At 44.2% G+C, this 26,543-nt stretch overlaps 1 protein-coding gene across 20 annotated transcripts in view; it reads right to left on the bottom strand.

The window, feature by feature from the left end:
• LOC125768057 (protein muscleblind) overlaps positions 1 to 26,543 on the bottom strand; it is a 333,799-nt gene that overhangs the window by 232,888 nt on the left and 74,368 nt on the right. For all 20 annotated transcript variants that reach the window (XR_007418844.1, XR_007418845.1, XM_049435216.1 and 17 more), the window contains one exon: positions 16,626 to 17,902. Coding sequence is in view for 18 of the 20 variants with exons in the window: in XM_049435216.1 (XP_049291173.1) it covers positions 16,626 to 16,814 (189 nt within the window). In the remaining 2 variants the exon portion in view is untranslated. The remainder of the gene's footprint in view (positions 1 to 16,625; positions 17,903 to 26,543) is intronic.

The raw sequence follows: 26,543 nt of genomic DNA, 5'->3' as shown, positions 1-26,543 counted from the left end.
CTGAACAGATGTGGAAAAACTTTATTCCCATCCGCTGCCTTTAGGTGTGTCTGTTGTGAGAGAGGCGCACAGTCGGTATCAAAACATTAAGCGAGCCTTTTTGTTTTTTTTTGCTTTGCCCTTCGTTAACTGCATTTTTCACCCGAAACGGAAATCCTATTGGGAGGGGCAGGCGGCAGGACAAGGGAAAATTATCAAAAACACAGCAAAGCATGCGAAACATTTTTATTCCTCGCTCGGTCTCGATCTCTCTAATCCCATTACAAGTCATGCGAAGCGGGTGAATGTAAACGTGGCATCTGAATAAAAAAAAATAAATAAAATAAAACCATCAGCGATGGAGAAAAAAGTACCCGCCCATCGACGTTTTCCCATCGAAAGCCGCAACATAACATTCCAATGTACACATAAAAACAGACACAAATACATAAACCTTTGTCAGGAGTTACAAAAAAAAAACAACAACACACAACCACGTAGAAAGGTAACAGACACACACACATCACATGACCAAATCCCTTGCCAAGGTTTTTTTTGTGTGTTTTTCATGAAAAACGGGAGGAAAAAAGGTACCTTCCGGAAAATCCAATCCAACCCCTGGGGCCAGATCTCGTGGAAATTTTTGCTTTCCTTTGACGATCCACACAGGAGTCCCTAAGAGAGTGTGTATGCTCGCATACAAATATAAGCTATACAGAACACACGCATCCATGCACAAACACAAATACACAAAAACGCAAAGGAGGTCCAAAATGGACGAGTTTTTTTTTTTTTTTGGAAAAGATCTCGTAGTCCTCGCATGTAACAGTAACGGTCGGAATTATTGCCATTGAACCGCAACAAATGAGATTATGTTCAATTTAATTTGTTGTTTTAAATTCGGCTCCCCTTTTTTTGCCGGGTTGGGGTTTAGAAGTGAAGAAGCAGGAGGATGATGATTACATTAGGATGTTCCTGGTTTTCCAGTAACCTTGTCCCTACATCTGTTAGACCCCATGTACCTTGGTCACGGCACCAAAATATGCATGCACACAACAATAAGCAGAACACAATTTTTGTTAAAGTAGGATTAAAATGTAAACCTATTGTGTTTGTGAGGCCTGCAAAAAGGACCAGAAAGGCGGCAGAACAAATTTGCCGTGATAGATACAGTAATCTTTTCTCTTCTGGCATTATGAATTTCCTTCTCGCTCGTATGCAAGTTGAAAACATTTCGAGTATGCGGGAATTTTGGAATCGGTTTCAATTTTCCAACACTTACAGTCACTTTCAAATTCACGACCACAGCTCCAGTGATTTGGGGTGAGTATACAACACTGTCCCCTACGTTCAAATGGAGATAACGCGCGTACGGTACGCTGCCCTGTCCTGATCCGTCTGCCAGCGAAGGATTGATGCATTCACACAACTTCAGTTCAATCGGAATAAACGTAATCCCGGCCACGTATGTCCATTCCATCATCCCTTTCAATAGCAACCAGTGTTTCAAACTCAATTTAACACCAAAAAACACAGTCTGCTGCTGGGGGTTTTGGTTGAAAAGTCGCCCAGGGATTTGGTCCTTTGAACCGGATTTGATTTCCATCCAGCCGTGTACTGACGACCCGCCCTCCATCCCAGTTCCGTGCGATTCTGGAAATGAATTCCTTTTGCATCGATGGAACCCAACGGTTCCATCATCACTCTACCTCTACCACACACGCACGAATGACTTTTCCCCGGTCATGTCCCCGTCCCAACGAAAAACCGCCTGGACAAAGTTGCTACAGAGTAATCGCTACATTTGCTCGTCCGAGTTTCGGGCAAAGCCTCCATTCACCATTCGCACCACCGCTTGGTGTAATTCCTCAGATTTCATTAAAGGCTTATGCTGCATATCCGATCGTTCCCGTAAGGGGTGACAGAAATGGGGTTTGAACAAACTGAACGAACAGTGACAGGTGAGCATTACGAATTCCTTCTATTCCGGAAGTTGTGACCTGCGACATTCCACACTCGAAGCAACAACAACAACCCAAAAAAACAACATCACCAGGAATGTGACGAGTGTTGCGAGTGCTCGAAATAAAAGTAAAACAAAACTGTATGGCCTCCACAATTCCAACCGAGTCTGGCGCTGATAGATAGTGTTAGGCATCAGCAGTGTGGTTATAGCTCGACATTTTGAGTTCCAAACCACTCGAAATGACAACATTTCTAATAGACCTGGAACGAGGCAGAGACGGTCCCTGCTGCTGGTCCGCTATTGGGAAAAGGTTTTCGCTATGGGCTTAAGTGTGGTGTCTCTTCCCTTCGTCCTGTACAAAGCAGAGCACTTAATTAATTTGTCACTGCTGATGGACGATGTGGGTGAAGGGCAGTGTTTGCGGGACTTCAACAGTGCAATTGACAGGGGGGCACTTTTGAGGGAACATTCATATTACCCACGTTTTGGGTTTTGCTTCCGGTAATGTAAGAAAGCAATCGAGCTTTAGTCTGTTCCACAAAATTATATCATTCCGTATCAGTATAAGGAAGCGAGAAAACAGAAAATTATGAACTAAGTGCAATTTAAATGCAAAAATACATAACCTCAAGGTGGACGCTTTCCCGCAATACGGACGCTAACGGTAACGATGCGGTGCAGCTGCTTTAACCCTCGGCACAAGTATGCACCAAACGAAGAAGAACCAAAGCAAAAGGACACACGCTTCATAACAACCTTCAACCGGCACTCCACACTTTCATTCGGATTCGCAGAAAGAAAATATTTGATTAAAAATTATGCAAAACAGAACTGCAGGCAGGCGCCAAGGAATGAACTCGGTACGAAATTGTTTGAACAGACAGTGAGACAGGAATTATTCACAAGACGAAACAATGACACCAATACTGGCAAGCCTGTGCAGCAGTAGCATCGTCATCATCATTCACCCATCATCATCCTAAGGCTATAGGCAAGCTCATCTTGCTGTTGGACACTAAATGTTTACCATCATCTCTTGGAGCACTCTCGAAGCGATATTCCATGTTACGTTCCACAAACACACAAGTGCGCAAATAGCAAACACATACACACACACAAGGCTTTTGCTATTACATCCTGTCCATTCCCATGTGGACAAAATGAAATGATGGGTAGGAAATGGGATTGAAAAATGATGCACTACATAAAACAAGCCAAAGACCCGAAGTACCTAGGATGAAGGTTTTTCGAAAGGGAAATAAGAGGCAGAGGTGGAGTTGGGGGGAGGGGGGATTGTTTCACCCGAGGAGAGCCCACATTCTACTTCTTACCGAGCGATGTGTGCGGTTTCCGTGTGACCCTTTTCGTTGCTACACCCTGACACACAGTGTATCCTGGTCACGGCACCAGCAAGTCAGAAGTGGATTACGAAACTGTGGCGTTGAGATGAAGGCGATGGTCCAGTCTGTCCTACTACCGGGGAGTCGTTCAAGTACATAGTTTTGCTCTTTACTCAATGATTGAATTGGTTCGGTTTGTTCGATACACAATCATACTTACACACACACATACGTGCGGACGATTTAAACGAGGAAAAAAAAGGACCAGCAAAAACCCCTTTACCGTCGGTCCGTAACGGGAAAGATCCACCCGGGTTTTGGGCTTCGATAAAACAAGAGCCAACCCGTACGTGATGGAATGAATTCCAAAACCTTCCTTTTTTTCCCTTCGGGATTGTTGTTCAGAGACCGGTTGCCAACCGGTTTCTTACATAATCTCACGTTGCCATTTGGTAAAAGTGCCACATTTACGAGTCGACTTAATTCACCTCACAAAAGAGCTCAATCAGAAAGACTCCTGAAGGATATCGTGGAGGTGCAACGAGTTCTAGTCTAGAAGTGGAAAAGGTTAGTGATGTAACCCGACTGACAAAAGCGTCTGATTCAATCTTCCCAATGCTATTTCAGCATTGCGTGTCTAAGAATGGAAAGTGCAGAATGCCCCATTGCACCTTCATAAGTGGGTACAAGAAACAGTAAACTATTTACTTTAGAGTTTTCCATTCAAGATGCATACACGATAGTGGTGGCAATCGATAACGCTTTAATCGATGCAGAATATGCATCAAATTGGTAACGAGCAAAACTGTTTGTGTTGCGATAACAAAGCGATACGAACTTACAAACCAACCCTGGTTAAAGTTTACTACCTCATTTACTCAACACGCAAAACAAACGCAGCACCATAGGAAAAAGGAGTACTAAAACAAACGCAAACGAAAATACTAACAGCGTACTATCAGGCGTACCGAACAAACTTCCTCGCCTCAGCACGGTTGTGGCACACAAATTGGAAACAAACAATCAGCTAAACAATCGCACAACTACTGATTATTAAGCATAATCGTAAGCTCATTTGCTAACCTCATTGCGACCTAACCCGTGGTACCACTACCACACCAGGGTAGTGGCGCTGTGTTTGCTTTTGCAACGCCGGTGTATCGAACATCCTGGCAAGGTACTGGCCCGCATTTATACTTGCAGATTGAATGCTTGACGCACCTTTGGCGATAACTCGCGAGCTTCATTACAATTTACACTGCGCGTCAATACGATGTCTGCCATCCTCTATTTATCAACCTCACTTCGACCCGACCCACGGGGAGTGTTATAATAGTAGACGGGGGGAGATCTAGAATTTGTAAGCTCACTCTAACGATGTAAACTCAACCACGTATCCCAAGGATACACACGTCTGTATGTGCTATCACAAGCGATCCGAAGCGTCGCGCTTGCCGTGTCATCGTCACTGTTTGCAGAGCAAATTGTCCCCTTCCTACGACACCAATCCCATCCCCATCCCGGCACAGCACGAACAGGAACTTTCGGAAATTAACTCCCAAAAACCCCGTTCGAGCCCGTGAGTTGTTTGCTTAATTAATTAAACCGAATCGAACCTGCCAGGGTAGGTCGACTCACCTTATTACCCTTTTGTCATCTAACCTTACAAAACAAAAAAAAGGAAACCAGAATGGGGGACGAATGATTTGCTTGCACGACCTAATTTCGACGCGTCAAACACTGCGACACTGAATATTGGGCCAGTCGGCTTCGAAAGTAGTATTACAAAAAAAATGTTGCTGCTGTTAGAGCGCAGACAGTATACATAACGAGACAGCACGAGACAGCAACGCTTAATCAGCGCAGATGGCAAGCGCCGTTAGACTCCCACGTATGGAGAAAAATGTTTGTCTCTTAAAAGCAGGAAGAAACAAGTGTAGAATTCGAATATTCGTACCGAATGCTCCTCTCAAGGTAATGGTGATGAAATTTGAAACATCAGAAAATGGCAACATTGTCGAGGTTTGGGAGCGTGGGAGACAAAGAACCACGCTAGGCTTTTGACATCTTTTCGATTCTACACCTTGACGATCCAATCCTTTACAATCACAAGACAATTAGCGTACGTATCCCTGTTTTCGGTGGCGCACGTTTCGTGCGGGTACCGTTAACGAGCTTCAAATTCTGCAGCCAGGCAATGGCAGATCATCGATTAAAATGTTCCACAGTTAATTAGCGCACCAGGAAGAAATTAATTGCTCTTCGTCTCATCAGTGCTAAAGAGATTAAGCTGTAACATGCTCAATTGCCGCCTCCATGCTGAACGTCACTAAAGCAGGTGAAGCTGTGCTAAGTCCTCCACAGGTGAAAAAGTTCCCGCTGATACAGAACCAATTTATTATGTGTGCTTTAAAGAGTTTTTTGTTTTCATTTTATCTTTCGTTTCTATAAGCATCTTATTGCCCACCGTAGAATGTCCTGAGAGCATTTCTTTGCCACTGCAAATACTGAAAGTTGGAAGACGTTAACGTAGAATTTCTTGGAGGTGTTAGGAAACGGGGCAAACTTTTAATTAAAAACTCTCACCTTTCGCAAAGGTATAACACTCGCACACAAAGAGGCATGCACTTCGGTCAACGAGTTTCTTGCCTTTCAATTCTATGTCTGTATTCTAGCGGCTACACCGACACACTTCCTAGTACGGGGACGGAAAACCAGAACCCCCGGAAAAGACTTTTCCACTTTCCCAATTGATTGTTCAATCGGGTCAATGGGAAACAATCCCGAAGGAGAGCTTCCCGAAATGCGAAACAATAAGAAATATTCTTTGCCACCATTTCTTTTTTTTTTGTTGCACCACTCTGGACGTCCACTTCACCAGGAAAGTCCATCTTGGTGTTCGCTTTTTTTGAGGAAAACTTTCTCTTCTCCGTCCGGCGGTACCGAAACTAGTTCCAGTTCCTGGTTTCCTTTTTTTTACGCCGAAAGCTCATTTGTGCCCAAGTGTGGCTGACCGCATCCCGGGCAATGGAGTCCAATTTTCCAGGAGTACAATTCAATCTGAGATGTTCGTTGTTTTATTCCCACTGCACACTTATAGCCGTAATTGAAGGTTCGTTACTCCCCATTCAGGAGCGCAGGTAATTTTCATCATCAGTTCAGATATACCCCTAAAAGTATTCATTTATTTAATTTTCTCTTTTTTGTTTGATTACATTTCATGAAACTTACTATTTTAAAAACATTTTTTTTAATATCAAAGACAGGAAACTAGTCTATATTCTTAAGAATAACAATCCTTTCTTGCTGACGCATACCATCGGAAGATACTGGAACGTAGCCACAGCAAAATCTCTACTCTAAATGATTCAAAACACCCCCGAGGTACACCACAAATGGCTCCATCTATCGATGAAAAATGAAACTAAACGACATGACGTATGTTTTTGATGTGCAGATAGTTCCCAAGCTTCCTCCGATTCACGTGAAGTCGTATGTTATCCTGCATGTCCGCTCGTACGGACATAAATTCAACCATAAAGGAATGCCCTACGGACAATGTCCAGAACGGAGGCTCCACGCCACCCAAAACACATGTCCATGTGTGGGGCGCGATCTTCAGCGTCTGATTCGATAACGATACTGGCAAGCCCGAAACTTCAGCAGTATGTCGTTTGCTGCATTCTGATTATCGACCAAACGAAGATGTACGAGTTGCACTATGCGGGATAACACGGAGGGTTCTGCACAAGATGTGGTGCGGTCGCTCTAAAAACAAATGCGCAACTTGGCATGCCTTCTCGGATGTCGAAAGATGGATTACGGCTGTCGAGATCAGACATTTGCATTCCTTCTCTACTCTTGGAACTTGGGCTATTTTTTTTTTGCCCATGTGTCTCTTCCCGGAGCTATCCGGAAGTGGAGTCGAATATGTGCACTGATTTAAAACCCCGAGCAAGAAATGTGGAGGGCCACAGCCGCCTGCAGAGGGCATCCATGCGGGTGTCTGCATCGTTCCTAAAACCAACACTAATCTATCGCTGGGAACGGCTATCGCTGCACGAGAATCAATACCATTCAGCTCACACCGAGGGAACGGTGTTGAGCTGATGAAGTTATGCCTTTAGAAAGGAAGTGTGAGTGCGTTAAAGGCGTCCGATGCCTCACCGGTGGTATCGAAGGTTTTGCAACACATTTCACACCTTCGTCTTGCCAGTCGCCCCCCACTATCCTCTTGGGTTTGTTATGGAAGTTATGGATTTGGCAATTGTGAAACATGGCTAATCTGTTCAATCTGTTTTCTGTTCGGAAATTTATAGATTCGAGGCAGAAGATTAATTGATGAGGTGCTGTGGGAAAACTCCACACGTTTTTAAACACGTTCAGCCATAGAACGAACCCCTGGTTTTTCGCAGTTGCGCAGGGGTAGTACGTTCCTATCCAGTCCACAATAGGTGTGTCTATGTTTGGATTGCTGAAGCCTTCCGAAGCTCCTGGAAAAACAGACACCTTGTGCCCGAAAGCAGGCCCCCAGAATACCTTTGAGAGTGATGGAGCAATGGCAGGAGGATCCGTTAGATAAATTTCCTAAGATATAGCGTCAGCCATACTACAGAATCTAGTGACCAATTGGAGCGTGAAAGCAAACTCCAAAAAATCGAACACACATACAAACCCTTTCGACACCATCGTTCGGCTGGACGAACGTGAACATTAAACGAATGACCCATCGAAGTCCTTGAGGGTCATAGCCGTGCTTATCACGGGTTCAATGGGGCGAATGTTGATACTAGCATTGGATATACATAGCTAGCAGGGTCAACAACAATGAAAAGAAACTTTTTTATTATTTCGAAAAGAACGAGAGAACCCGAAGGCATTACTGTAGCAAAGAATACATTCGTTTCCAGCTCACTGTAGGTAACATATTGATTGGGTCACGCAATTTTCTACAAAACACTGCATAAAAATGGCGTTTAAATCGATCTCTGAATGTTTTATCCCAATTCTTGAGCTTTATTAAATTTTCAAACCTCTTCAAACGTGTAGGTGGCTCAAAAGTGTATATTCAAGTTCTTAAAATACACTAAAGCATTAACTGCTATGTGAGACGAACCTTCCACGAATCATTAGGAAGCTTTAAAAGGAATAATCATTTCCTCACAAAGTTACTCTTTTAGCACCTCTTAGAATCCCCAACCCGGGATCCCTTTGCCAGTCGTCTCAATCATCACCCGTAGTCAATAATATTCCATAGAACAAAAAAACGGGGATGAAGTGTCGTCCATCAAACAGATTTGCGTTTCTTCTATAAACAATAGTTCATACGAATCGTTGGCTGCTATCGAACACGCCTACACGACGTCGCGTTTCGGTTAACGACTCTTCAAGATATTAATCCCGCTCTCGGCGTAGTCCGAGCACCGATGCCACTACCCGTTTAAGTGCTTAATGGCGTCATTAATGGATATCCCAAATACGCTCGGCAAGCAATCGGAATCATCTTTTTTTGTAAAATACAATTTATTCATCAAGACCATGTTTGCCAGCGATTGAAGTGAGAGGCGTTGATGAGCCAACAAGAGCTAACAGTGATGGGTTCATACTTTTATGTCACTCGTGGCTGGAAGCAACCGCACCACATGCAGATCGCACACAAATTCTTCGGCATTGATCCAGATACGCTCGAGCGATCGCCGCATAAAAAAACCTAGCCGACCGTCTTCCGGCGACGTTTAATGGTGCGCGCGTGGGAGACTGTCTGATCGCTAGCCTGATGGAGACCGATGACTAACCATCGGTCCAATAAATTAGCAGCTCACGGTCTCGGCAAAACCGCAATAATTGTACGCGGCACGAGCGAACCCCCGCTTGCCGGTCGGGTGGGTCCAACGTTTTGCAAACATGACGCAATGGAGGAAGCCACACGTTACGCTCAGCTGCACCTACGTATGATGGGGATCACGTGTAACTGTCATCAGAGAATGGTGATATACGCAAAACAGAGAACCCCGAACAGAAGACTTCTAATCATTATGTTTACAAACTCACGAGACTGTAATCACACGGGTTCTTCTGTGTGGCAACATCAACTTTGCATCAAGACGCACCAACTTCAAGTACTGGAAAATCAATGGAAAAAAAAGCAACGGACGAAGCATGTTGAGTACAGCAATTAAACTTCCACTGATGCCCAACCTGGGAGGGATGCTTCTTCGAACTCACCGATGCTCCCGATTAAGTCCCACACCGGTGATTAATGATGTTGTTATGTGTGATGTAATTATCAAACATAGTCCACACTCGCACAGCACAGCTGTTGGTGGGGTGGTTAATGAAGTTAGCACACCGTTTAAAGCGACCGATTAAATAAAGATTTGATGGACAGCTGTGAGCCGTGGCAGGTCGTGGTGGTACTGTTCGTCATTATCATTCCATCTCCTGTGTGGTTTTACTAAGGTCAAACAATTAAAAAACTATCATAAGCATGATTGAACAGCTTAATTAATTTTAATTATCTTATTATTAAGCGTGTTACGTATTGTCTTCATCCCTGATAATGGACCAGGCTATGGAATTTACAAGTTTACACCCTCAAGCCACGGCCATTCGATTGTGCTCTATTTTTCCATGCTATGGGTAACCAATTTCTGGAACTATTCATCATTCACTTTGACAAGCTCATTTTACACTGTCCATCTATGCGCTCGAGGCAATAGAAGTCAACTTTCGTAATGCAAAAACCAACCGCCACCACCATCGCAAGGACGAATGAATCGGGGAAAATCACTCGAAACGGAAGAACAATAGAACCCACGATGCTGTCACATTTCATCCACCGTTTCTCAACTTTGATGGAAATGAACGTCAAGAAGCGCAACTGACGATGACGGTGGGGTCACACATAACCCCCCCCCCCCCCCCCCACCCCCCTTCCGCCCTTTGCTGAGGCTCAAGTAGGGTCTTTTCCACGAAAGCTCCGCAAGCGTGTAATGAAATAGAGAACATGGTTCATGCGGATCCCTGAGCACACAAGAGCGAACAGCGTTTCTTTGCTTGCAACGAGTTACCAAAAATGAAACTAATCAATTGACCATAACGGAACAAAAATGGAACGGAATTGAAAGCAGCAGCAATCCATGAAAACCTCCCCAAAGCAGTGTTGTGAAGAACGAAACGAAAAAAAACAACATCGCTATATTTCATCCTTCTAGATGGAAGATTTTCATTTTTCCACCATTGCTGTGTTGATGTGCAGAAACACACTAACCAAAAACCCATCCAAAAAGACATGACGACAGTCCAAAGCGCACATACAGACACAAACACACACACACACATAGTTCACGTCAAAGGACACAGAAAAGGGAAGGATGCTCGGCTGACAGCTGCCAGAAGCTGCCCAGCTTTGATGTGGTTGGTCCCCGATTCCAGGCCAACAATAGAGGACGTTTGGTGTCTGGTTTCTCTTGACTCTTGGTGCTTTGTGCTGCATGGCAGCAGCAAACAAAAAAAATCACATCACTGCACTTTGAATGGAATGGATGATATTGAGCAAATGCGGGGAAATGGGTGAACCGAAGGCCAAACGGCAAAGGGGCAAATGCACTGAGATGTAACAAATGTACAGGCCTGTTTGATGTGACTGGTTCGAACGTTGGTAATAGGGAGGTGTATTTTTTAATGTTTGTTGTTTTAAAGCGTTCTAAATCGTTTGATCAGTGATTTATAGACACCTTTAAGAAAGGATGAAAACTGATTTATTTTTTCTGTAACGCCTAAATGTATGCAATTTCCATACAAATTCAGCTTTGAGGTTTAATGTATGTACTTAGATTCAATCTTTTTGTATTAAACACTAGCTTCTAAACTTAGTTTTCTCTTTAATAACTTCAAACTTATCACAAACCTTGAAGCAACGCTTAAATGGCTTAAAGTTCACAAAATCACATTTACTACGTCGATGCCTCGAAGGCATCTGTCGGTTTCAGATGCCGCAAACGCGCACCTTGATGCACAAACTTTCCCTATCCAAAAAAAACAAACGATCAAGCTTTTTTCTGTCTTTTTCCCCGTATTTTCATATCAAACCCCCAAAAGCGAAACAACAACAGCGATAAAACAAGTGAATTCGGGGAAATCTTGTGCCCGTCGCTGAAGCTACAAATGTCATAATTCATAATGGCGCCGAGTGTAAGAAAAGGCACTACAACCTTGTTGCCACCCACCCCCCACTTTAGTGGGGATGGTAGCGAGAAGAAACAAAAATGTCGGAGATGTTACACTTACACCTGGGAAAAACTGTTCTCGGAAGCGTCACCAGTGTCGGACGCGATGGAGCAGCCTGGTGGTTGATAAAACTCGTCGCCCCCAAAAATGACCTGCGTTCGGAGGGAAAGTTAGACACGGTGTACTGGGCGCGTTTCGCCAGCAAGTGTCAGCCTGAACGACGATCTGAACAGCCAACCCGCAATGGAACAGTGAGACAAGTTGGTGTACGAAAAACTCAACCCACCATTCCGTTACCATCACACGAAAGCGTCCTTACAAAAGTGAGCTTGTCGCGGAAAAAGGGAGAGAAAAAAAGGAGACAACGACACAACAACATCAACCCCGCGGGCGGCATGTTGATGCTTTGTACTGTTCCGCTATCTTGAGAGCCTCCTTTTATGCCCGTTATTCCCCTTTTCCCGACACAATGACACCAATCCACAGTGTGGTCGTCTCCCCTCTCGCACCCCTTATTAACCCGCAAACTCCCCTCCTTCAACCTAACCAAAAACCGGAAGCCGCATCTTGCTTCTGCCTACCAAGGAATGTCCTTTTACGCTATCAGTTCGCTCGGCTTGTCGGTTGAAGTGGAACCATTTCGCTGTACCAGCGCAGTGCCACACGCTGTACGACATATCGTTGTTGAACCCTTCACCTCCACCTCTTTTCCTCCCTTGACAACTTCACTCATCCGAAATCTACAATGAATAGAGGGAGAATTTCCGGTTCCGGGCACACCAGTGAAAGAGAGATAAAGGTAATGCAAGCGGCAAGGCAAATCTTCTGCCCAGCGTATATGGGAGTTTTCCACATTCCATGCGACAGATAGAATCGTACACAATCTTCTTCCATTCTATCCTTCCAAATGTTACCTTCCCTTCCTCCCTTTTCCGTGCGCACCACCCTCCACCCAACACAGCTCCCTGTTGTTGTGTACGTATATATGGGAACCATGAGTGACATTATCCCGAAGGCTTTTCCTACCCGACTAACGTAAGAGGACTCTTCCGTTCGCACTCGTTTGTCGCGTCAAAAGGGCGGAAAAATGTGAAAAAGCGTCGGTGGTTTATGTTTTGATAGCATGAGCCCCGCACCAACACCAAACCCACCTCCATACCCCACATTGCCGTGTCAAAATGGCATAAACGAAGCGCAGCCGGAAAAGTGATTTGGAGGGAGAAGAAAAATGGTATTAAAACTCTTAACAGGTTTTTCCCCCCGTTCCATTTTTGCTCATCCCCTTTCTCGCTCGCTCGCTCGTTCATACGATTTTCTTGCTGCAATCTTTTCATACCACTGCAGCAAAGCATGACCTGACCCGTGAGGTAAAGGAGTTCTCTTCACCGGTTTTTATTATCCGTGATTTTTACCTTTCCCCGTCAGGACACCGAACACCAACGATTGGACTACCAGCACCACCTTGGCTTGTTATTATTATTTATAACCTTAGGCCTGCTGCTGGAGCGAGCGGCTACGGGCAGAAGCGAGAACCGTACGCGGGTGGGCAGAGACCATTACTGTTATGCTCACTCATTTATGTTGCAGGGGGGTAGAGGGTGGAGGAAAGGTAACGAAAGGTAGACCGAGAAGGAACTGGGGGGCCCTCCCAGTAGACGAGAACAAGGAAAAGCGCTTTCACCTTCCTTGTGATTTTGCATTGGGCAGGAAAATCCCCAAGGGGAAAAGCACACACAAAAAAAAACAAAGCAAAACAAAAACACAATCCCCCCAGGAAGCTGACAGGAAATTCTTGACGTTGTAATTGCGAAACAAAGCCTCAGTACCGAATGCGAACAACATTGTGTCGGTGTGTGTCTGTAAGCGTGTGTTTTTCCACCGGATGGAGAGTGTTGGAAAATGGTTACTTTTCACACCCGGAAGTGACCGAAGGTGTGCCACAGTAGCAAATGCTCGACCGCGTGTTAACCGAGCGGTTTTCTTTTTAGCATTATCATCCCGATCCACCCGGGCAGCCGGCCGGGATGACGGCAAAGTGGACAGGTTCGCGAGGCTTGTTAGAAGGTGAAACATTATGCTTACGCTACCGCTTCAGGCCGGTGTATGATTTAATGATATTGCTCGTAAAGTAATGAGAAGCGTTCTTCAAGCTTACTCTTCTGTGAAGATGTTTCAAACGGTAACGTGTAACGACAATGGAAGTATTAAAAGGAAAACAATGGTTTTCTTAAGTCCTTGATAAGCGTAGATGAAAGAAGCCCTATGATTGAGAAAGATTCAAAATGTTTACAAATTAAAATCTTGCCCATAGTGTCCTAAAAAAAGGAACTAATAAACAAAAAATTAAATCTTTTCTTTCCTATCAAATAAATGACAAGAAACTCCATCGGCTAAATTAATTGCGCACTTTTTACCAATTACGGTAAGAATGGTATGCATCATGCAACGGTTCATATTAAGAACAAAAAGGGTCGAAACGCATACTGCAGAATCAAAGCATCGCCATGGATTACTTGGCAGAACAAACCCATCGGTATCGTTGCACCAGAAGCAATGTCTGCAGCCAAATCACTTATCAATTATGCGAACTCTAACCAGGCGCCAGGAAAAGGATTTGGATTTCAAAAAAAAAACCCCAACCAGAAATGGATGCAGACATGTATGGGGGTGTGTAATAGGGGTAAATTTCATTCCTCGCGGGGTGGGGAAACACATTGACGGTGGTAAGCGTAACCTCCTGCACTTGACTCTTGGAATGATTTTCCGCTTTGTTTTCACCTCGCTCTGCTCGATTTCACTTGTTTTTATTTTTTTTTTTGCTCGTTGCCGGAAGCACACGCGTTTGATCCATTAAAACGTACCAAATCCTTGGTCGGGAGGAAAAAGTGTTCGGGAAGGATGAGGTTTTTTTTTTGGAAATATCGACTCAAAACATGACGTGTACGTTTACGGGTAGAAGCATGTTGTTTCCGCACGTCGAATCGGTTCGATACAAAAACCCATCGGATCCGGCTCCATACGTTCAAAGGGGACATTGAATTCGACACCACAAAGCAGCTGTGCACGGACGCATGGCGCCTGGTCCTAGTCATATACCCACCCACAAATACCAGCAAAACAGTGAGTGCAATCCTTTTTAATATACCGAACAGGGGATGAAGCATGCGACAACACTCGGTATTCGGTGGGTGGATTTTTCGGTTTTAATTCCACACACCGTGCACATCGCAAAACGTGTCATGCTTTTTCGTCGAGCGTATCGGCGTGGAAAACATTACCATCCATCGGATGCGTATGCTGAAATATTCACCTCACACATACATACTCTAAACTCACAAACACAGACAGACGTACATGAGTGTATGTTTTAGCATACCAATACGAGCGCGTATGTCCGGAAGTGGGACACCAACCGGAACCGATCCCACACATACACACACACATGTACACACCAAACGGGTGGTTTTCCACATCGAAATGCCAAACGCAAGGATACTGTAAACTGGCTTCCAAAAAAGGAGTGAGGAGGTCATGACTGACAGGTTCCGTCCCATTCCCGTCGACTCCATTTCAATTCCCCACTCGTCAAAAAATGCTCCAACATGCAACGGCACCAACACAACGCCTCAAATTCAAATCGGAAGTCGTATCCATTTCCCAAAACCAATGTTCCACCATTTTCTGGGCGAGGAGGGCTATTGATTTTTGGCAAAACTGTTTTAGAACGTGGCTCCGAAGCGCACCAATCTCCCGTTGGAAGTCCCCTTGGAGGTGGAAGTGATATGACGGAAGATTCGCTGGTAGGTATATATCGATTGACAGAAGTGGGAACGGAGCATGATTAAATTTATCCCAAAAACGGTTATTGAATTGAAGCTGATGCTTCCGGTACCGAACGGTGGGTGTGCTGCTGACCGATTTACTGCCCGACTCTGTACATGGGAACTCTCAGCCCCCTTGGATCACTACCTGCAGGATGCCGGAAATGAAGGCGAGAGACTACCGAATTCCGACACGGATGCAATGGGCTTCTGGCTTTTTTTTTATCTGCTGCTTCTGTAGCGTACTTCATCACTCACACCGCACTCAGATCTGGATTAGCTGTGCTGGAGCCACACAAGCACCTCGAACATTCCTTTCTCATGCTCATTTCGCGCTCTAATTAACTCGAGCATACACTCCAGCGTGATAAAGCAAAAATGTTCCTACAGGAATATCTCTCCCATTTTTTGACAACAACAAAAATGGTTCAACTTCATCGACCAACATCGACCGGATGAGAACTCAATTAGTGCACGATGCTGTTCACCATTAATGGAACGACCCTTTTGGAAGATGATCCAACTCCGAGACCACAAAAAAACAAGAGATAGAACTCACGTGGACACAGTGAAAACACATCAGTAATTATTTAATCAATTCGAAAACATGTGCTCAAAACTATGTCGAACATTCCGAAAAGCCTGTGACATCGAAATGCTTCCTTGTAAGCCTCCCCCTGTTATTCTTGGAAATGAGAATCCCGTAGAGTTGTCGGATGGCTTATAATAACTTTTTTAACCCTTCACCTTTCACACATCGGCATAACGATTTCGGTCGTGTGGTAAGGTGAGTGAAAGGATTCGTCTTCATCCTCTTCCTAATTTTGGGGAATTATTATAATGCAAAAACTTTACCACCTCGATTTTACGGTCTCGAGCGTTTTTGGAGCTGTTTGAGCGTGTGCCTCCGGTTATCCAGACATAAGGTCTGGACATATTGGATTCTACTGGTGGACACATTCCAACACACGGGACCACACCAAAAATGTCAGTTAGAAAGGTTCTGCTGGAGCACCAACTTATCCGACAGTTACTGTTCTAGTACCAGCAACTAACATTGGAGCTTGGGATACTATACAGACTTCAATTTGGAGCTCGTCCAAAAATTTTCACTCTTAGATTGGGATGTTGGGTTGGGAGCTCCAACGCGCAAAAAAAAACATAATTTGAATATCATTGCTGGGGATTCTCTGATGTCGAGTCCTAGAATTTTAACCTCCCCATATACACATGTAGGATTACAGAATTATAAAGTATATGAGGAATTCTTGTCGGGAGGGATTTACCTACCTTAATACTGTCGTAGCACGCGGTCACGCGTCCGTTTTGTACTTCGACGTTTGCCGGCGGATGCGCGAACTTGCACTCGGTGTCCGGACGGGAGCATTTGTTGCGCTGGTACTCCCGGCATACCTCCAGCTGCAGCCAGCGCGAATCCTTTCCGTTCAGTAGGTTGGTCATGTTTACCATAGCGGCCATAGCGTGTCGCTCGGGCAAATTGGAACACAAAACTGATCACACAACCTCTCCTCGGGAGGACGGTTTTGTCTACAAGAAGACCGACTTTTTAAAGGAGGCTACTGGAATGCTGATCCAGTAGTACCAACCGTAGAAACCTCGTGCAGGAAATATAGGTATATCACAACGAACTAATTCACACGCCTGATGATGTACACCACATGCGTTATCGCTTTCTCGCACTGTCGTCTACGGTAATCGGCGTAGGAGGTGAGGAGGCCCTGTTCTTACTTCTTTAACCTTTGCATACACACGCACGCACTCGCATAAATCACCTGTGAACACGCTTGACACTTTCTCTAAGGGCCACACCTTCTAAGGGATACTGTATTGTACGACACAATCGCTCAATTTCACCCACTCACAACTGATCTTGCTTCATTAACGGCCAAACCAAACGGCACCGAATTACAACTTTGCGCTCGAACAACACTTGGCAACATCAAACACTTCCGGTTGTGGGCTTTTCCTTCCCGTACACACACACACAGACGCACAGAGACACGAGAGCTGTTTGTTTCCACCTTACGCAAAGGAGATGAAGATGATTGATACTCTCTCACACTCTTGGAGGCTTACTTGGAAGCTGACTAGAGGCGGCGGCTTGGGCGCATATATGAAGCGGTTAAAGCAAGCTGGAACTGTTTTGAGGAAAATTTCTTTTTGGGAGCTTTCTTGGACTCAGCGGCGGCACAGCAGCTTTACGACGAGCGCGCACAGGAGGACATCTAGCAGGTGAACAACAGTGAGTGCGTTTCTGTGTAGTTTTTCTTTATTTGTGGATGTGTGGAATAGAGAGAGTGTGTGTTGAGGTGTGTGGGTGTCTCTGAGTGTGTGTGTTTTCCCTTTTTTGTGATTTTTTTTGAGTGGGTAACAGAAAAAAGGTAGAGAAAGGACGTTGAATGCGGAAAAGCTGCAACCTTGGATTTGGCAAGCAGAGTTCAAGGGCGAGGGATGGGACGGCGATGCTTTTTCTCTAAATGCACACACACGCACATACACGTGACAGGACACGGACTGATGGACACTAGCGTACGTCTTGGTACTGCCTGTAAGAAAAAGAAGAGAAACAACAAAAATAAGTTAATAAAATGAATTGAAAAACAATTTACATCAAACGAACTACTAAGGAATGGCTTTAAAATCAAACAACACTTCTTACATGTCATCTCCCCCATTCGGAACGAACACACAAATGACGCACAATTGTAAACGCAATTTCATGGATGTGCAATAAAATTATTTTACCACACAGTTAACGACACGCAACGCGCCCAACAATAGAATGGCCAATAAAAAATAAAACTCCTAAAATATTGAATATCCAAAATCTAATACCATCCGGTGACCCAGCGGACACGATCACATCCTAGAATCGTGTGCTGAAAATAATAAAGCGATTCAGGATCGCTTCACCAACGTAACCGCGCAGTGTACCAATGTGACAACCAGCAATCGTCATAAATAATAAAAAGCGTCATTTAGCATGATCGTAAAATCCGTAAGCCTTCACACAGTGGGCATGAATATGAAATTATGTGTCGCTACACATAATGCCTAGAGCGAGGACTATGTCTAAGCATAGATCGCTTACGAGTGGTTGTTACGCAAGCGATGGTGGTGGGTTGATTTATATGCTTTTATTTGTCGCTGTAATTTGTCTCTACATTGCTCTTTACGTTGTTTGTGAGTGTCTGTACCTTGTGCGTAATGATGCAAATAATTTGAAGATGTTTTTTTTTCGAGTATCCTTCTCTTATTCAACATGTTCAGGATATTCGAGGTACTCGAGACATTAGAGATGCCTTGAGATATAGCACGTAGCGAGAGAGAAGTAAAACCGTTTGGGACACAACTGATGTATAAAATTGAACATGCCAAAGTGTTTCCTTATGCGCAACTTGCATTTACATCGCCTTCGATACTTCCAGAATCTGACGAACGATAAGTGCAAACGTCAAGCGGTAAATTCGTCCCAAGGTTTTTTTTTCCTTTTTTCTCTCCTCTCCTCATGTCTCCAATAACATGTTTGAGTTGGATTGGATTGTAATGCACACCGGCAACGAACACCATCAGAACAACTTCCAATGCGCTCGGGAGATCCAACAGGACATGAACATTTTCATCCTACCAAGGTCTTTATGCCATCGAACAGTGACACGTCCGAGACATTAAATTCAAACCAAACGATAGCCAAACGAGCAGAAAACTGCTGATTTAGTTGCTGCCAATGTTTGTTTATTCCATCCACGGTTGACCGTCACCACTTGCCGCTCCTACCATCAGCTTGTGCATTTTTTATTCTATTTCCTTTCACACTTTCTACCGTCCTGTTCCGGGGCAGTGTTTTCAGCTCGTTGATGATGATGCAACCGATGGAGGAAAAAAAACATACACAGCACATGTCCGAGGATGCTATCGCTGCACTGTCGTGTATGCACTTCTCACACAGTATGCACACAGATCAATGTTTGTTGATCGACAGGGATGTGGGAAGTAGTCCACAATGAATAAACTAAAAACTCCAACCCTCCCATCTGCCAACCCGGTGAACTGCACACGGTGTGTGTGAGTATGTGAGAGAAAGAGTTGTTTTTTTAATTAAGTTCAATTAAGAAAGTTCAACTTCGGATCTGGTTCAACACGAACGAACTGAAGGCAATTCACGTGGACCTGAATCGATGCTCTGTATGTTGTCGGTTCGTTTTTTTTTGTTAGCTTCGACACAGAACGGCCGCAAGTTTGACCGTTGCAGGCGGGTGTTTAGATTTGAGATGATCTTTATTTCTTTATTGCCAACGCCAGCCAAAGGGGCAATCGTGATTTAATTGGTTTCCGCTGTGTGGAATTATGGTAGGAATTGGACAGGAGTGAATACAAAGTTGGAGCATTTCACTTCACGTCAGATTTTTTTTAAAGCACTGAAGTGTACAAGAAGTGTTTTATTGTCTCGAAAGCAATGTGCATTAGGTTACGTCAACGGCAGAAAAAAAAATCGCACTAACTATTTGCAGGAATATGAAGCTCGCAAAATCGGTAGCGCAACCGGATCTAACGACGCAAGAATAAACTATGATTAAGCTCGCTTTGAAAGTGACCTCACCGGTTGTCCCAAAATGGCATATACGATGATTCTACCCGTAAGTGGCCCGTAGCAATAATGACTGCTTCTGCGTACACCCACTGCCTCGAAGTCTAAAGAAACCACAACCAGGGGATGAACGGGACGTATAATTTCAGACAAAATTATTCCATTGCACCAACAACGGTGAGGTCCAACCAAGCGCGAAACAAAAGCACCAAAGTAACGACTCCCTCCGCAGTGCAATAAACACAGTATGGGGATGTAGCGGAACCTGGCGCTACCATAACTGACCTGCATTTGGGGTTGCATTAAGTCAGGGAGGTAGAACCAGTACAGCAATGCCATTAATGCTTACCTCTATCGATTAATAAGCTTTAAGGAGTGATTCGGTATGATAAAATAAATCCCTTGTTTATGGTTACTGGTTGGAAAATTGCACATGGAAATGGTATGTCGCTGGACGCACCCACAAACATATCCCTCAAAATTGTATACACGCGGGAAAGTAAGCTGTGGTTATGTATCTGTGGATTAGATCAGTGCAAGATCGGTTCAGTTTGTGCTAGAACCGGTGCTGTAGCGCGTGCCCGAATGTAGGTTATGTTTATTTATTCGTTACACGCAATATCCCAGAAATGAAGCTCTTAACCATCGGACCACATGGCTGCACAGAGATGTAGAAGCGGCACGCAGTGCCATATGTTTTACTGATGAAACTACTCTTTCTCTCGCTCTCAATATTGGAAATGTTGTAAATGGAAGTAACACGTTTCCATTATTTTCTGCGTTGGAAATTAAAATCCTGGTTTTTAATCAAGATATCGTCTGTACATTTCCTCCAGACATTAGATTTTAGGCTGGTATTCCTGAGTAGCTGAGTAGCTCCACATTCCAAATAACACCTCCATGGTGACAGAACTCTCACCGAACTATCCAGTAATCCAATTGACAAACCGAACAACATTGAACAAGGGTACACTTCAGAACGCCGTCGCTGCGAACTTCAAATATCCCCAAGGTACTGGACGACTATTCTCGGACACGCACTTAAGCGCCCACACAAACTGGATAAGATTCTCGCCAGTCAGTACACGGTGTACGCGCACGTAAATATTGTGTTAATAATTTGTAATTGAGTGACCATGAACCGGGCCGCTTCTTCGTCCATAACTTCACATACACACACACAAAACGCAATACGCACACTAATAGCGACGTGTTTCTATGTGCGTTCTGTTTGCTCTATACGGCTATATTCCCTTCGAGCTGGTCGACGATTGTTCGCTCCCTCGTCAGACAGGGGTGTAGTGAGTGACCGATGATCGATCACCCAGCCCGAGTAAAAGCGAATAAAATGCAAATATTTACTTCATTCATAAACATTATACACGCTGCGCTGCTGTCGCATGTACAATGTTGCGCCCACTAAGAGGATGGGGTAAGGAGACGGACGTGCGGCAAGAAGAATTCCCCCTTTTTTGTCGTTTCATAAAACGTATGATTTAGCGAAGGCTTTCCTATCGGCTGTAAAGCGCGTTGCGTGGCATCGAACAAGAAATTCCCATTGGCATTCTTTCATTTGTGCAGCCTCCATTTGCTTGTGGGTCTGATTCATCTTCCTCAGCCGCACACATCCACAGGCGCTAGGAGATTAATTTAAGAAAACTCCCTCCGGGGTGTACGGAGAAGAAGAAACCAACATAAGTAAATCCCACACCGATTGGACACTTTGAACGCTTGTGATAGGCGCTCCGTGTCAAACGAACCGTGCCTAATGGATGCACTTTTTTCGTGCGATGCATTTTGCAAACACGCGTATACGCAAACGGCAGCCGCAGACGGTTCATTAAAAGATGCACTCATTTTGCACTTCATTAAAGATTTTCACCCGGCACAGTGGTCGTGATTGCGTGCTGCTCTGCGTTACGCCGAGCAAGTGCGCTACAAAGTGATTAGTATGTATGAAGCATGTTTATCGCGAGGGTCTGCAAGTGTTTGTGATTCGACTGCCTCGTGTTGGGTTCAATTTATTAGCATGCTAAAAACAATATTTTCAAATGATAATTTCCATTACTTGCCTATTGGACGCATGTAAGCGAACGGTCGAGCTTGACTTAGGTTGAAAGATGGAGATTTTATTCTGTGTTTATTAACAAACCATTCAAAAGGAGCATATTTAGTCGCCTGTTGTTGCTAAGTATACTTTCAAATCTAAAAAAATACATTCATCATGGAATAAGTGAAATCGTTTCAGATAATTGTTATTTTTTATCCCAACCTTGATGTAAAATTTTATGCAAATACTAAATTACGAAAGGCAGCTAAATGTTATGCTTAAATGACTCATCATTAAAACTTTAAATAAGAAATATTTGCAACAAAACGAATGCAAGAAGAGAGGCTACTGTACTCAAACAAACATTAAGTAAAGTCACTGAAAAAATATAGATTTAATCAGTGTATTAAAAAAAATCTCCTTGTGAAAACATTAAAATACAACCACAAACACGATTCCTTCCTTTCATTCAAGTACAAAACCTTTGTTGCTATTAAAGGTCGCCAGTTCAAGGTTGAAGTCCTCCTAGCTGTGTGGCGTGGCACACACTCTTATGCAGTAGGTGGGCTTAACTAAAAGTGCTTTGAATTCGAGAGCAAAAAATTAAACGAATCCACCCACAACGTAAAATCGCAAACAATCAACTTCACACACATGACCGAGACCTACCAAAAACCATTCGTGGGACGGATGTGTTCAGGGTCGGGGCTGTACATACATGCAAATGCCGCTGACGTGTTCACGGTCAGCTCACCAGAAATGGTAATTAATACCAACGTAAACCACCGCCCAAGAAAATGACGAATCAAACATCAAACACGAATCAAGATCGGTAAAGGATTCTCTGGATTTTCTCCCTGAGGAAATATGGCTTATTTACCAACCGGGGCTAGTACTAATGAACTGGAAAAGTTCCAAAACTTCCACACACCGGACAGGCAAGTGACACGCGCAAGAAGGTTTTTGGGTGATATCTTCTTCTATAACGTAACCCATCTTCAAGTCAACCATAAATTGGGATCTATTCTTTTTGCCTGTGGAAAATGGCAAATCTCAATCCCCTTTTTCCTAGATGAAAACTTTGCTTAACAAAAAAAAACACAACGAAACTAAATACACCAAAGTTCCTGAGGAGAGTTTTCCTTCGGACCTTCCTGATCTTTTTTCCCTTGCCAAGGATTTCTAGAGCACAAAAAAAATCAACCATCAACCATGGACACCCTTTTCCGGATGGGCAAAGAAGGCACAACTTTTCTTTGCGATTGGAATGAATTCATCCCCAGAAGGAATGATCCCCACAAAAACCAGACCACCCAGACTTGGAGGCCATCACTTCTTGTATTACCTCACGCTAGATGAGGCTTTATGTGGGCACTCTTTCTATGATGTTTTTTTTTTTCTTCCTTCTATCCGCTTCCGACTTCTACAGTGTGGCTTAATTCGAATACAAATCATTCACTTCCTTCGCGGCTCGCTTCCCATCCGGATCCGGAACATTCCACACTCCACGGTAAGGGGTAAAAAAAACTTTTCGTGGGCACATTTCCGCAATCCCGGGGGCTGCGAAGAAAACCGAACAGTCCGAACTAAAAGACAATCCAGCCAGGGGTCGGGTACAGTTCGTACAAAAGCACGGCAAACCGAATTCCTTCCTTATCTGCCCACCTTCACTTTAGTGAACATTTCTTCAACCCTGATTGCCACGTTTTGCGCAACCTAAAAAAAATACAAACCGAAACACCCGGGAACCCCTGACAGCTAACGAAACAGCTTTAACGCTGACGGTGGACTTTAACTTCCTTTCTTTTTACTTCCATGTTTTTCCTCTCTTTCATAAGATAAGTATAAAGATTTTCTTGCGGAAGGTAAGCAGCACCACTGGGCGTCACAAGTCGAATCATTTCCCGTTGGCTGCCGCCAAAGAATGGCACTGACCAGGGCGACCCTTCGAAACAAAACGAAGAAGTAGCCAAGTATGGCAACATGTTGTCGAGCGCGTGGCTTCCAAGCGTCTTAGAATCCTTTTTTTTCCACCACGAGCATCCTGCCGGGAAGTTTGTCCATAGAATCAAGGACCCGGAAGAATGAAACTAGTAACCCGTACGCCGCAACAACAGAAGCAAGAAAAAAAAGCCCGAAACAGATAAAATTTTGGAGATTGTAGAATTTTTATCGACCGATCTTAACCGGCCACACGTAGCGCTCTTGCCGAATGGAGAAAGAAAGGAGAAAAAAACATTCAACAAAGAAGCGAACCCAGGAAGATCAGCTCCACACATTGTCGCATCCGGTCTTCCACTTCACTGACTCCGAATGCCTCCCAAGAAGACATTTATAGTGATTTCTTGCCGGATTTAGTTTCGCTCCCTAGCGCTCTAGCCCCGGAGATCTTGCTGATGTTGTAAAATTCTCTAGCATAAGCAAGAGTTCTCTGCCCACATCAGCATCCTGGAAGCTCCAAGAATTGTTTGACCATCGAGTGCAGCCAAGTGCATGCACTTCCAGGGATATTTTTCACCTGACACTACCTAACACAAAGACCAGAGGAGCGTGGAGCTCAACTTCTTCGGGTTTATATGGGCTTCGCAATCTCGGTTCTCAGGATTAAAGGTGCCGGAGGCCACTCGAAATCCCATGTATGTCCAGCGGTGTAATCGGTTTTTTGGACTTTTCTTTCTCGATCCCTTTTACCAGAGGTTTGGCCCCGGAGTTCATTCGGATGGAAACAATCGAATAGTTTTATTTGATCCTCTTCGCTTTGCGGGCTCCTTTTAAATGCTACCCGTTGAGACAGTCTGTTGCATATGTCTGTGGGGTTCTATCGCTTTCCAAGCCAAGGTTTGCTTTCCACTCCATTTAGTTTTATGTCCCAATATCAAATTTGTCATAGGAGCATTTAAAGAATCTTCCTGTTTCACTGCCTCATGAAGAGACCGCTCTGGAAGTATTTCACTTCACTTTGGTAGGTGCAATTTTAGTAGGTTTTATATGCTTACTAGTTGGTCAAGAAGGGTACAAAAATATATCTCGCAAATGCACACACAAAAAAACGCAAATATCTTGACCCTTTGTAACTCTCTCGCAGTAGTTGAGGAGCTATCCTCCCAAGGGAAATCGAGACTAAAGCTCCTGCATGTTTCATCCTTCGCCAATTCGCCAATCCTTTGTTTGTCAATCCATTAGAACCGACTGGCGGGAAAAACAAAACCCCCAGTTGGAGGAGGGTTTCAAATTCAAATTAGACTCAAACTCATTCTATTTCCCTACTGTTTTAGGCACTTTCCCACCTAATGTTGCAGTGTTTCAGTTTTCCCTACTCAATAGCGAGACCTTAATATCCACAATTACTTTGTTCCAAATTCCATGGAAACCTTGCAGAAAGTATTTTTTGTTCCAGAAGGGAGGAGGCTTTGTTTGTCTTGCGTATTGGTAATATCTGGCAATGTGTACTCGCCTGTCCCATTGCTCCCTGCTGCTCTACAATTCGGATTCACTCACGCATTTTTTCTTCGGTATTCTGCTGCTTGTTGATTTTTCTCTCGATCGATTTTTCCTATTTTTCGTTCACTTTTTTTTGTTACCAACCAGCTCCAAAACTCGTCGCCATTGAGGCGCGTTAATTGGATTACTTGATTACACGCACTTTTCTGAGCGTCTTTTGTTTGTGTATGTATTTCCCCTCTCTTTTCATAGTTTACCTTTTTCATCCCCCCCTTGGATCTGATTCCAAAGCTCGAGTCGATGGTTTGTGTGTTTGAGTGGAGTTTTCTTGGAATGATTCCACCATCGCTTCACCGAAAAAGTCGTCAGACCACCCGTCGGGCATTGGGCTGATGTGACGCAGAGCACGCAGTGTTGAGGACGATTACTAACTCCGGTATCCCGCTGCTCTTGGATTATTCGTTACGATTTTTCCTTAGCCCTAATGCAACCCAACCCCGTTCAGAGAAAGGAGCTTTCGCGAGAGGCTTCTGTTACATCTCAATAGGACTCTTTCGGTTCGTGATCGAGCCCCTAATAGAAAATCGCCATAAATATCATAAAGTCCCAAAAAAAGCGCATACCCCTAACGAAGAATATCGCTCTGCTTAGGAACTTCGAACAGAACAAAAAACCAGTGTAAACCACGGACAAGACTTTATCATCCGCACGGAAAAAACAAACACAGCCGGCGAAGCTCACACGGCTTGCGACGTTCTGCGATGATGATTGAATAATTCATTATTTTTTATGTGCGAACCGCACTGGGACGGGAGCACCTACGGGGTTGGAGGCTTGTTTTTTCGGGTTCCCCACAACCCGGGTGGCCAATCGCTGTGGAATAACCCACCAGGTTCCAGACGGAAATTATTCCACTTCTCGCTTGAACGCGCTCTTTTCCTTTTGCGAGCAGGGAAGTGGAAAAAAAGCCTCCGACAGCTAACGCTCGATTGCCGCACGGATGAACTGACTATCCGGATTGACTTGACTGGCTTTTGACTGGCTGACGGATGAACTGAGCTAACAAGCGGCCTTTGTCTTGCAAAAATCTTGTACCATCCGTACGAAC

This window comes from Anopheles funestus, chromosome 3RL (assembly GCF_943734845.2).
Source record: "Anopheles funestus chromosome 3RL, idAnoFuneDA-416_04, whole genome shotgun sequence".
Classification (NCBI taxonomy): domain Eukaryota; kingdom Metazoa; phylum Arthropoda; class Insecta; order Diptera; family Culicidae; genus Anopheles; species Anopheles funestus.
The sequence above is the reverse complement of the archived record's forward strand: the minus strand, read 5'-3'. Positions and strand labels throughout refer to the sequence as shown.